This window comes from Hydractinia symbiolongicarpus, chromosome 13, assembly GCF_029227915.1.
Source record: "Hydractinia symbiolongicarpus strain clone_291-10 chromosome 13, HSymV2.1, whole genome shotgun sequence".
In the NCBI taxonomy this organism is placed as follows: domain Eukaryota; kingdom Metazoa; phylum Cnidaria; class Hydrozoa; order Anthoathecata; family Hydractiniidae; genus Hydractinia; species Hydractinia symbiolongicarpus.
Window position 1 is genome coordinate 11,642,334 of NC_079887.1, and position 13,237 is coordinate 11,655,570.

Here is a 13,237-nt window from a genome sequence, read left to right on the forward strand (position 1 = left end):
TTACGAAATACATAAAACAAATATATTAAAAATTTAATAAAAAACGAATAAGAAAAATAAAATTATGTCCCTTGTTCCTCGAAGTATAAGGTTGTAATGTCACAAGTGAACGTTTCATTCATATTGAAAATAAATTTTCTATACGACAAAAATCGTACAATGGCATTCTCGATGATTTAGCAAAATAAGGCGACGTTTACGCTTTCTACAGACAGATTACGAAACACACTTTATGCGAAGCATCTTAACAACAAAAAAGGGGAGCCGTGTTTTTTTCAAGTAAATAATTACTGTTTATGCGATAAATACTTTGCAAAAAAAACGATACGCGTGCGATAAGACGATAGGTTACAGTGACTGGAACATAATTAGTTGTTACTTTACCTTCTCTAATCAACTTAAGTAAACTGAACAAACAAATAAACAAACAAATAAACAAATTAACACTATTCCATACAATAATATATCTTCTTAGTGTTTGTTTTTTATTACATTTTTTATTTTTATTTAAATTGTTTGATTCCAATGTGCAATATTTAAAATGATAAATCAATCAATAAAACTTTCACGGACTGTCAATCATTTTAGATTTTATTATTTGATATCTGTCTCTCATATTCAGGATTTTTAGAAGGATCAATTGCGTCGTCATCATCATCTAAATCGTCTTTCACTGAACCTTTTTCTAACTGTCGCAAAACTAACTTCTTATAAACGCCATCAAACGCTATGAGCTCGTCATGTGTACCTTGCTCGGCGATCGTTCCTTTATTTATCACAATCACCTGAAAAGTAATTTACAAAATAGGGTAGTATACAAATAAATAATTTTGAAACAATAGTTTGCTGGAGTCACCAGTTCAATAATATCACTGAAGACATTTTTACCCTTGATGCGTCTCTGACGGTGGACAAACGGTGTGCTATAACTAGCACGGTACGACCAACCATAGCTCTATCAATGGCCTCTTGTACTAAGTGTTCACTTTCTGCGTCCAAAGCACTGGTAGCCTAAAAGACAAAAAAAGAACTAAAAAAATAATGGGGTGGGGGGACGAACAGGATCTTATATTCTTTTTCTCAACATCAGCCCACGAGCAGCATTAAGGCACACATAAAAAAAAAGAATCACAAAATCTTTCGATAGTGACCATGAATGATCATAGAAGGCATCCACCAATAAACCTAAAAGAAAATCCATAAGCATTTTGCTTACTTGTGTAAAACGAACATACCTCGTCTAAAAGTAATATATCAGGATCCATCAGGAGAGCTCGAGCAATGGCAACTCTTTGCTTTTGACCACCGGACAATTTGATACCTCTTTCCCCCACTGATGTTTCATAGCCTTCCTAAAATGTATATAAAAAATAGCTACGTCGGAATAAGTTTATTATTCGTGTAAACGGGATCTGGTCCTTAGCTTTCTGGTATATTTTTTACTGATAAAGTATTACTAACTTCAAACGTTGAAATAAAATCATGAGCATTCGCTTGTCTCGCAGCTTCTTCGATCTAAAAGAATATTCAAAAACATATATAAATCCATGTTACAAAGGAGAAATATATGGAAGCGATAATGCTTAACAAACACATACTTCAGCCTGCGTTGCATCTCTTCCATATGCTATATTTTTCGCGATGGTCGTAGCAAATAGGATGGGCTCTTGACTGACTATCCCCATTCTCTTTCGAAACCAACTGGTATCAATATCTTTCAGTGAATGGTCACCTAAAACCCAGAAAATACTTTGTTTAACTAACATTTCAAGGCAACGATATTTTACAGAAGTCCAAATGTTACGAGTAAGAGGAAATAGCGTCCAAAAAATCTTTTCTATTAAAGTATTTACTCGTCACAAAATGTTATTACTCCCAAAAGAAATCCTAGTGCGTTTTCATATAATTTATTTATACAAATTCTGGATACAAAATCCACACAACCTTTACATACCTACTGTAACAACACCATCGATAGGATCATAAAATCTTTCCAAAAGATTTATCACTGTACTTTTCCCTCCACCTGAAGGTCCAACCAACGCTATGGTTTCACCTGGTTTCATCGTAAACGAGAAAGCCTGAAATGTTTGAAAACATCAACACAATTTTCTATTATCAGAAGGCCCGAGAATTAGAATCCTTTTCCATGCAACTACTAAAGAGCTACCTGATTTTCTAGCACCTACGAAATTAAAAATTATTCATGTTTGTAAGAAGTGGTTATCAAAGATTACAAAGTCATTATTCGTAGGAAATCCGTTTCTTGCTGACTTCAATAAGGACAAAATTAATACTTTTTATTATTATTACCTTTAAAACGGAGGTATCAGGTCTTGAAGGGTAATGAAAGTAAACGTCATCAAAGGATATGTTGACTAGAGGTAAAAAAAATACTTGATCAAATAATAGGACAAAAAATTTGACGTTAAATTTGATAAATACAAAAAGATTCGCCAACACTTTGGACATCATGAGATGTCAAATTTTTTTAACATGAACACAACTTGACATAAATGAAACAATTATTACTGTCAAGGACTAACTTAATAACTTCAAATTTCCAATTAATATAATAGTGCTGAAGTGATATTCTTGCTTTGATTGTTCCGAGTGTTCACCTTTTTATAAGCATCCCGAAAATTGACTATGGGTTTAATTAAACCCACGATTTTCAAATACGCTTATACATGCTTAATTTTCTCTATTAGAACTAATACACAGTCAACGCTGGTTGTAGTTGTGGACAGAGACATTTTAATTTTCTGAGTGAGTGTCAGAGTGAGTGTCATAACAAACAGACAACACCGCTTTCTTGTCTCTCCAACTACATTCTTATCGCTTAGCTCTTACATATTTTTACTTACTGATGTTTAAGTATTAAGTCTCAAAGTATTTGTTCAGTCTTTAAATTACAAAATATGCTTAATTTTTAGAGCAATCTTAGCCTCGTATACTTATAAAACAAAACACGATCAACGATTGTAACCATTTGCAGCTAACTGATTTATGCTTCCTAAGTTGGTGCAAGAATTTCAACATGAATGCAATCTTACCTTTAGCATCTGATAATTGAACAGTTCCAGGTGTTAGTGCAGGAACTCGATCAAGCAACTCAAAGATTCGGACTGACGCACCCACAGCCTGAGATAATAACAAACAAATGTAGTTGCAAATCATCTTGTTGTCTCGCTCAATAATAAAATATGATAATAATATTAAAAATAATAATAATAATAATAAAATAGTGGTTTTTTGTAATAACTTCTTCAGCCATATTATTAGATGTCATCTTTTTGTACTATTGTTGCTAGAGATGACAGGGCAGTTAGTACATTATAATTGTAACGTCAGTATTGTTGGATCATTTTTACATTTTGTTTAGTTAGCATTTAACTTTGTGAAGAAACTGTTAGGTAGAATGATCTTGCTACAAATTACCTTCATAAAGTCACCATATAAAGAAGATAAGAATGCAAAAGCCATTGCAACATTAAGTGCATACAGAATGAAAGCTGAAACAAAAAAGAATTCACAATTCTGTAAAAAAGAACTTTAAAACTGTAAAGTACACTAGCCTAAATATCACAAATTAACACAATTTGGAATGAAAAAAGGTAAACGGTACAAAAAGGGTACAAAAAGGGTACAAAAAGGGGACAAAAAGGGTAACCAACATTGGTAAGAAGTCATCACCCAGCTTACTTAAAAAAGTTAATTGTATTACAGGAATTTCATGTACAACAAGACCAAAAACAACAAACATATCAAAATATCAACAAGCAAGATCTATCAACAAGCATATACCTGTGAGTTCACCAACGTTCATATCTCTGTCATGCACTAACTTTCCTCCATACCATAAAACAAGGACAATAGCACCCTGAAATAACATAAAAAAAAAATCACGATTATTTAATTTTATTGCCGTTTCCACTTTTTTTACCACATGATGAAAGTGCTCATAATGATGGAGCAACATATTGTTTTAATAAAATTAATTCAGAGTAATGGTACAATTCTATTCGAATGTCCTTTGTGAAAGGAGAATAAGAAAAAAAGAACTCAGTGTAAATTATCCAAAATATATTCACCCTGTTTTCCTTATTTTTGTTAAGCTATAAAATGATTGTGAAGAATCTAAATACTACATGACCTAATACAACACTGTTACTAGCTTAACGTTAGTACAATTTTTGTCAACATTCACAATCTAACTCTTTCATTTATTTTACACATACCTGCGTCATGATTCCCATGCCCATATTAAAAAAACCTAAAAAAAGGATACAAATACAAAATAGGTTTTTAATGTATAACAAAAAAGCAAATAAAATCAATGACAGAAAATAAATTAGAGTTTGCAATGATTTTTTCTGGTCTTGTGTGTTTTATAGACTTGACTTTGGATTGTTGCTGAGCAGAAGAATGTCATAAATTCACATCATATCTTATTAAAAACCAGGAAAAATTAATACAGAAATTTATCCTTTTGTCTCTGCATATATTGGTTTACTCACAATGCAAAAACATTCCAGCAAAAGTTACTATTATAATGGATAACTTACCACCTGCCAGAGACAGTTTAGCCCCAGCTTTAAAGCTCTCCTCAACAGCTTCTCCATATTCACTAGAGCTTTTAGGTTCTTGTGAAAACGAACGTACTGTTCGTAGGGAGCCAATTGTTTCTTCTGCTGATGAGGCAGATTTTGCAAGTTCATCTTGAAATATTTTTTGTTGGTCACGAACATATGCACCTATCAGATAATATCACGAATATTATTTTTTATATATTTATGTAGACTTTCAGAATAATCAGAAAAAAATTAAAAAATTAGGGTTTGCTGAGACACAAACTTTTAAGTTATTTATAGTAACTTAAAACTAAAACCAAAACATATACGTGGGCTTTAAATTGACAACTTCTAAATTGTGATAATCTAAACGGTTATATAAAAAAATCATACATGCATACCGTATTTTTGTGCACCAATGGCAACGAGAGGAACCACAGCCAATAAAACACCACCTAGTCGTGGGCTTGTAATCAACATAATAATAACGGATCCCAGGATTTGTAAAACATATCTCACCAACATGGATATATTGACCTACAGAACAAAAAAAATGACTCCATAAATATGTACAGTTGTCTCAATTTTTTTTTTACTTTTTTTTTTTTTTACAACAACGAAATTAGTTGATATCCCTAAACAAAAGCATACTTACAGATAATGCATTCTGTACAACCTGGCAGTCCGATGACAAACGATTCATTAACTCCCCAGTTCTATAAAAATCAGGCGTTTATTGGTTATAAGAAAACAAACATTTGAAAAACTTTTTTTTATTATATATTTGTATTCGCTATGCTAACTTAGGCATAAATGGTTATATTCTTTCAACTGAAACAGCTGAAAATTCTATGAAGAAGATCCATGGTGAAAGTGTTTTACTTACCTATTTAAATCAAAGAAAGCAACTTCCTGGCTTATCATGTGGTCAAATAACTGAAATAAAAAAGTATATTATAACACACTGATGTATATAAGAAAGTCATGGAGAGATACAATGTTTGTTTACAATCACTTCACTTTTCAAAATATTTAAAAAAGTGCCAGAAATGTCCAATCAAAGGTATTGAAATTTGTATACATTTCTTATTTCTTGATCTTGAAAGATAACACTCTTGTACATGGAAAGAAATCATAAATTCAAACTCAGTAATTACAAACACTCATTGAGTAAAATTTTTTTTTAAAATTAACTGTCCATAATGAAAGTCAGTTTAAACTTGGTAGTTCTGGGTCTAAAATATATCATTTAGCTTTACTCACATTCCTTCGTAGCCTAGCAACTAAACTTTGGCCAGCCAGCGTGTACAACCAAGCACGAAAAAAAGATGCAAATCCTCCAATCATGTATATTATAAACAAGGTCAAAATCTCCCTGTTTAAATCATCTAAATTAACAATTTATATAATACATTTAATCTGAATCTGAATACAAAACTATAAAAAATTTTCATCCAAATTAGCAAACTATTATCAACAGATTAGGAAACAATTATGCTTGGGAATAGTATTGTTTACCTGTTTTAGTTCAACTTTATGTATACTCACTGTAATCATTATTGAAGTTTCTTTCACTGCTGATTTTTATGTACGAATCACAAATTATAAAAGGGTGGTTATGCCTTATCTACACTCTTTAGTTATCCAGACAGCATGTCTTTAATGTTCATCTACCCAACAACGCTGCTACAAAAAATTGCAATTCAATAGAAAGTCTCACCCATAGTCCCTACAGCAGCAGCTTGAATCACCTTTCCAAAAAACAAAGGGGCAATCATTTGTGAGCCTGTTGAGCCAATCAACCCAATAGTTCCGATGAACAACTTCCAAAATTCCTGGAAAATTAAATTCAAAATTTGTAAGCAAAAAAGGTTACTTGTACAGATACACTGTAAATGCTTGATTCAGTGTGGGCAGTCAATTTTTATTTTCCCTAAAATTCCTTAACTTTTCTAGGTTTTTCAGAATTGCTGGCCAATATGTTTATGTTGATACATCCATAAGGTATGTCTACAACACACCTATGAATCAATTTGTTATATATATGCTGTTTTTGATATTGTTACTAATACACAACAGTTTACAAACCTCTCTTATTCACAAAGTTAGCACTTACTGGTTTTGCTAATGACATCAACCTTTTAACATTAACATTTTTCTTCTCTTTTGTGCCATCATTAGAGCCAGACTCTTTGTCATTTAGAACTGCATATCGATTTTGCAGTTTACGAAGGTAAATTAAATATCTGATGTACCATAAAATGTCCAATATAGAAAATACAAATGATGAAATGCACAATGCATAATATCCATTATGTTGCATTATATTTTTATTACTTTCGTATTTTTTTAAAACTACTATGTCTTTGTATGTAATGTATACAAAGCTACTAAGCAAAATAATAAATGATAGCATTTTCAAGAACATCTGCTTGCCTTTGTTGTTGACCCCATTTTGTCCAGCTTGAACAGTCATATTCTCCAGTAACGCATATGCCACAATCAAGATGACACATCGTGCAAAACTGATACACACCAACTCGAAAACAGACGTTGAAATTGAGAACTCCGTAATACTAGCTGTTGTATCACTTGATGGAATTTTTATAACCCATAATGCAATTGCAGATATGAAATCTGCCAACAGAAAAAATGCTGAAAATGTGTAGAAACGTGCCACAGGAAATCGAAATGTGGGATTTTCCATTTCAGTAACTTTAACCTACAAAAGATTGTTAGATGAAGTTCTGCACACATAGATATACATGTCGTAAACTAAAATAAATAAAATGTTTGTAAAAAACAACAACAACATCTCATTACAACATGTAAAAAAAGTTTAAAAAACTAAATAAAAACATTAAATATATAAATCAATCAGTTGCTTGATATATGTGTATGTGTGATAATGTATTAATGTAAGCTATTATTTGGTAATGGACAAAAATAAAAGGCGTGATCAAATTTAAATAATTTGACTACTTATATAATGTTACATAATGTATATAAAATATTATATATTATTTACTTACTCACTTGTACTTAGTAACACATTTACACATTTTTAAAATATGCTCATGTCTGTAATTTGGTAAAAATTAAAAACTGTATAATCATTTTTGCAAACTTAACATTGCAGTAAGGATATATAAATGGGTTTTAAAAATAAATTTCTGATCCAATAATTATCAACAGTTCACAAATTTTACTACCTAGCATTTTTTTAATATTTTGTTTTATGCTGATTTGACAAAAAAAATGCCTAACACTGCATTTTAAAAATGTAACATAATAGCCTAAAAATGCAAAAAAGCTTTTTGTTGACCAATCTGTTGTAGATCAATTCATAGTGTAAACAATATATGAGGAGGTAAATCAATATTTAGCTTATTTTAGTTGTGCTGACTTCAGTAAACCTTCCAGCTGTCCAATTTGCTTAGACTTATAATGTTTATTTTCTGTTATGTGATGCTAAACCTGATAACACTTGCAGAATACCATTGACTCCTGTAAACCACTGGTGCTTCCTTTCCGGCACTGACCAAGCACTGCAGACATATGATCAAGTATCTGGATTTATGACCCAGTTGTTGATTGGTGGTCACCCCATCACTGATAAATTTGTATGCTCTCCATGCTGCTCTTACTGCACGGTTTCCTTGTACAACCAATTGGCTCTAAGAGTTGTAAAGGTTTTTGTCCAGTGGTGGGAGAAACGGGTAATTTCAATTCCTACTTGTGCCTTTTACTGATGGGGATGTGGGGCTTCCTATGTCAGCCAAATCAATAATGGCTCAGCTTGTGCATGCTACCTTTAGTTCATTATTATTGGATAGCAGAAATAAAAAACTTTATTATTGCTTTCACAAAATTACTTCCAGAACACTTTATTGCGCATTATCACTTGTACTGTTGTTTTCGAAACTATAGTAAATTAAAGACCTGTCGTCTTTTAAGATGTTATAATACAAAAAATAACACAAAAAAAATTCATAATAAATTCGAATACAGGTAATAATTATAGTTTTCAAGTGATAAACTCATGTCCAAAACTGATATTTATGACAATGAAACATTATTTTATTCTGCGAATTATATATATTTCTTTCAAAAAATGATGAATAAAATTACTTTCAGACAATAACAGGAGACAGTTATTCTTGTTTAGTATTCCCTTACTTCGTTCAATCAGAATGCATTTGTTTACATCCTGCTGAATTATGTCACACAAGTTAATATTTTACCGAACAGAAAGGCCTCATCGACACTGTCATGGTGGCGACCGTAGTACTACTTTGATCTTAAATATCTTGAGAGCCAAAGCTCACAAATATAGTTCTTTCTCCTTTAAATCAAATAAATACCTGTTAAAATGTGACACCAATCTGTAATTCAAAATTATTAAACTACTGTCTTATATCTCAGTTTTATCAGTGTTATATTCTATAGAGAAAACCATGCATAACTTCTATTGTTTCACTACAAATTGCATACTTAGAAAACAATTTGGATTTCTGAATAAACATTCTCCAGAACATGCTATCATGCACTCAAAACTACTTTGAAGATAAGTATACTCTGGGTATCTTTGCTGACTTGTTTAAAGCATTTGATAGTTTGGTTAAAGGGAACCCAGCTCTTTATTCTTCTCTATTATTAATTTTAAAGGGAGCTCAAGGTATAAAATAATGTTGGACTTATGTTATAGAGCTTAAAAAGTTGGTTAACAAGTCTTTTTCAATTTTAAAAAAACGTTTTCTGTTCTCAAAATATTCACATTTGAAGAATTTCAGATTTAATTATGCTGCATAAATTATGATATCAAAGTAATAGGAAATTTCGACATTTTGTGTGATAGTTATTTTAGACCTGTCAAGGGGTGTGCATTCAAACTTTATGCGAAGATATTAGAAAGGTGAATAATTAATTAAAATAATTTTTTGCTGAATTTACAATAATTTGTAAGTCCCAGGCCTCTTAATCTTTTGCCGACGACCTAATAACTCAAGATCTGCAACTTGGTTTGCAATTAAATTTCCAGGTAAGCTTGTATATGCGATGGCCCCAATGGCTCACTTCTCTTTTCAATAAAAACACTTCTCTTCTTAGTCAAAACAATTTTCTTCTTTCCTTTGGAATCTTCTCTTCCGTTCCAAACACTTCTCTTCCAAAGTGAGAAACACTTCTCTTCCATGAACTCAAAAAAATCCCAGACCTAATTCTGGTACGGAATATTGATTGAGCTAGATTTTGCTTACTCACGTTTTTAATTAAATGATCCACATCCAGGTTTTTCGCGTTTTTGATAATTAAGAGAGAGTGAATATATTATGTATCTGTTTAAGGCATTCTTTTATCTTTTTTAATATGCAAGTTTTTATAAGAATACCAAAATTTTAACCAAGCTGGCCATTGTGCTAAACAAAAAAAATATTGTTTTGATCTAAAATCCTAGCCTGATATTTTTGTAAGGAAAATCCATTATAATAAAGAAAAAGCATGTGCTTTGCTTGGTTGACACCACCATAATTTTGCCATTTATTATGTCTATTGATAAATAAAATTAATTACTCTGATACTGATCTTAATTGACTTGTGATATTATTTTATTTATGCACATGCTTGGGGACCTGCTACAATATTTTAATAATAATATTTATATTTGTAAATTGAGCACGTGTTAGCCAAGTATACTTCTTGCGAAAAGTGAAAAAAATTATAAAGACCATGGGTGTAAAATTGCAGACCAGATTTTTAAAATTACCTGTGGAAAGAAAGTTTGGGGCCACATGCAGAGAAGTGTTAAGTGCAGAAGAGAACTGTTAAAATGCAGAAGAGAAGTGTGAGAATATAGAAGAGAACTGTTTGGATCGTAGAGGAGAAGTGTCTTCAAATTGGAAGAAACGTGAGCCATAGGAGCCATTGTATGTAAATTTCAATAAAAACCAGCATGCAGATCCTGTCGATATTATTCAGAATAAAATTTATAAACAACAAATATCAGTCACAAATGATATTTAAAGTACCGCCTGAATGTAATGTTACATGTGCACGATAGTTATCACCTTTACATGAGCTTTCGGTAGCGTCAGAACTTTCGTTTTTATTATATATCCATTGTTAAATACGTGATCTATTTTTGCATGTCAGAGTTCGTGTCCCACACATGAAATTTAATGATAGCAAGAAATTTTCGTGTGGCCTATTGTTTTTTATAATTACCGCAGCTGCTAAGGGATTAACACAAAAAAATATTTAAAAAGTTAATTACCCTTCGTGTCTCTATTGTTTCAGCGCAACATTTACCATTATTGTTTCAGCGCACGAACATCTTTTATTTACACATGAGAGTATGTCTGATTTCGTAAACGCGTAAGCGAATGTTATTGTTCTGCACATAAAAGAAATGTTATATGTTTGTGTATACACGCAACGAGTTATAAATATTTAAAAATTTAAGCACAAAGAACTGCGATAGAAAAGCTTGTTAGATATGATTTTTTAAATCACGTTTTCAAAATTTAAGACAAAGAATACCGATGGAAAAGCTTTGTTAGATCGCATTTTAAAATTTAAGAACGAAAAGAGGCGATAGAAATGCTTTTTAGATAACAGTTTAAAAATTTAAGAATGAAGTTTTTATTATTAACTTTTTTTTAGCGCGGTGAATATATTAATAAAACTTTTTAGCGCGTTAGGACAAAACACTTGCAAAAAACTTTTTTATTTTTTATGGGTATAAATATCTAAACTAAGAGTGTTAATATTATTCCTGAATATTGTTGATAATTTTGTGATTGTTAACACATTCAAACAATAATTTGCATGTCTTAAATTCGAACGAAAGTTTTTCGTATATATTATTGTTAACACACAGACTTCTAGATAATAATAGAAACATGCAAAATATGTGTGATAACAAGAGACACAAAAGTTTTTTATGTAAACATGACATTGTTACGCGGCATCGTGAAGTGCGTGAACATGTAACATTACATTCAAACGGTACTGTGTATACTCTTACAAAATAATACAATCAATAGCTAAAAGATTTATTCAGGTTCTTTTTTAACAATTTAAACATATATTATTGTATACCATACTTTTTAAATTATATAACTATAGCCATGCGTAATTCCAATATATAAATTTTTTCTGGAAGTAACCTTAAATATGCATGCCCATGAAGTCTTGGTTCTCAATGATAAGACTTTTTTAGCACGTTGTCTTATGAGTATCCTGTACAGAAAGGGTAGAGCTAAATTATAAATGAGTTAAGGCATGTCATAAGGTTTTAATTTTCTCAATAGAGCAATGGATATGTGCACACATATACACAAGCAAAATATATAAACAACACAGACCATACGAATTGAAGATATCAACTTAAAAAAGCAACTTAGCTAGCTATATGCTTAAATATTAAAACTTGCTCTTAAAAAAGAAACTGGAAATTAAAAAAAAAAGATTTTCATTTTTTTATATAATACTTTATCACATTTTGTGTACATATTTTTAAATATTAATATTTTATTGCATAGTTTGCAAAAATGTACTGTTTCTGATTAGCTTGCTGCAGCTAGACATATGCTAGCTGGCTATAGATAACAGGCGAAACACTGTAACGACTGAAGTCAAAGTAACAAAAGAAGTTGCTAACCAATTTTTCCCTGCATAACCTTTTTATCAACCTTCCACTTTGTGCACTTGCGAATGCGTTTTGTTTATAAAACTTTGATTCTGCAGCCTCAGCAAAAGCTTTTTGTACAGTCAATAAAAAAACACTCTCCAAACACTCTCCATCACAATATTATGGAGTTTGTAAATGGCGTGCGATGCAACCTATCAAATCAAGTGATCATAATAATATAGTCACTGACACAAGCACTTTTTGAAGTTTAAAATTGCAAAAATGTTCTAGAATGTACTCCAATTTAAAACAGAATGACCTCTTTAGTTTCCGCTTAACCTTTTGTTTTGTTTGTGTTGTTCCCAATGTGGTTGGCTCATTTTTTAGACGACCTTGTCTGTTTTATAAAGAGCTCCTCTCTCTGCTAATGGCTACCTTTTTACACTTAGGTTACCTGAATAGCTGCCTTGCACAAGGTGACCACATTTGCACCTATGATGCAACCACCTGCTTGTAGGAAAACTTAAATCTTTGTCGGATTTCTATTTTATATTGGAACTTCTTAAACCACCTTTTAAACCTTGGATTCAATTTTCTGCAAGCGGTTAGCCTGGTTAGCTAAGCTTTCTTTGTGGATATCAAATCCAGTTTATTCCTCAAACGAAATGTTAGACTCAAACAAATGTCAGAGTAAATCCATAAAATTCAAAAATCCAATCAGCACAAAGTCGGTGGTCACGTCCCGCCCTCTCAAATAGCTCAAGAATTAATTATATTTCTTTATGTGAGTAAGAACATTTGTGCTTAAAACAAAAGATTTCCTTGATCAAGTAAGCAAAAAACAAATAAATCAAAAAGTGTGGCCAGTATTCTACCTGCAGAAAAATCATTTAGACCCAGTATAATTTTCCAACCTTGACTGTTTCGATTTCCTGGTGATAAGAAAGTTTTTGCTGGGTCTCTTGGCTAGCACCGGTCTGCTTTCTTTTAAGACTTCTATCTCTAATGTACTTGGCAAATTATAATGGATATC

General features: G+C 31.4%; 1 protein-coding gene across 2 annotated transcripts; it reads right to left on the reverse strand.

Moving 5' to 3' along the window:
- On the reverse strand, positions 1-12,378 carry LOC130624179 (uncharacterized). Of its 2 annotated transcripts, none has more exons than XM_057439746.1 (19): positions 12,235-12,378; positions 6,691-7,296; positions 6,295-6,409; positions 5,838-5,962; positions 5,461-5,510; positions 5,230-5,290; positions 4,976-5,111; positions 4,569-4,757; positions 4,242-4,276; positions 3,808-3,883; positions 3,442-3,515; positions 3,057-3,144; positions 2,314-2,378; positions 1,955-2,081; positions 1,599-1,732; positions 1,462-1,515; positions 1,236-1,352; positions 889-1,011; positions 1-785 (listed from the first exon to the last, which is right to left on the reverse strand). In XM_057439746.1, exons 2-19 carry the CDS (start codon positions 7,279-7,281, stop codon positions 585-587), a joined length of 2,361 nt encoding a protein of 786 aa, XP_057295729.1. In that variant the 5' UTR covers positions 7,282-7,296; positions 12,235-12,378; the 3' UTR covers positions 1-584. The 2 variants fall into 2 exon arrangements, with proteins under 2 accessions (XP_057295729.1, XP_057295728.1); XM_057439745.1 differs by lacking the exon at positions 12,235-12,378 and adding an exon at positions 7,607-8,031.
- Positions 12,379-13,237: the final 859 nt, after the last annotated feature.

What these genes read in the sequence shown, in the direction of transcription:
- LOC130624179 (XM_057439746.1), bottom strand. Translation starts at nt 7,281, where the DNA reads ATGGAAAATCCCACATTTCGATTTCCTGTGGCACGTTTCTACACATTT. An exon ending in TTGCTAGGCTACGAAGGAAT is followed by an intron (nt 5,511 to 5,837) that starts GTGAGTAAAGCT and finishes TTTTTATTTCAG; the next exon opens with TTATTTGACCACATGATAAG. An exon ending in GAGATGCAACGCAGGCTGAA is followed by an intron (nt 1,516 to 1,598) that starts GTATGTGTTTGT and finishes ATATTCTTTTAG; the next exon opens with ATCGAAGAAGCTGCGAGACA.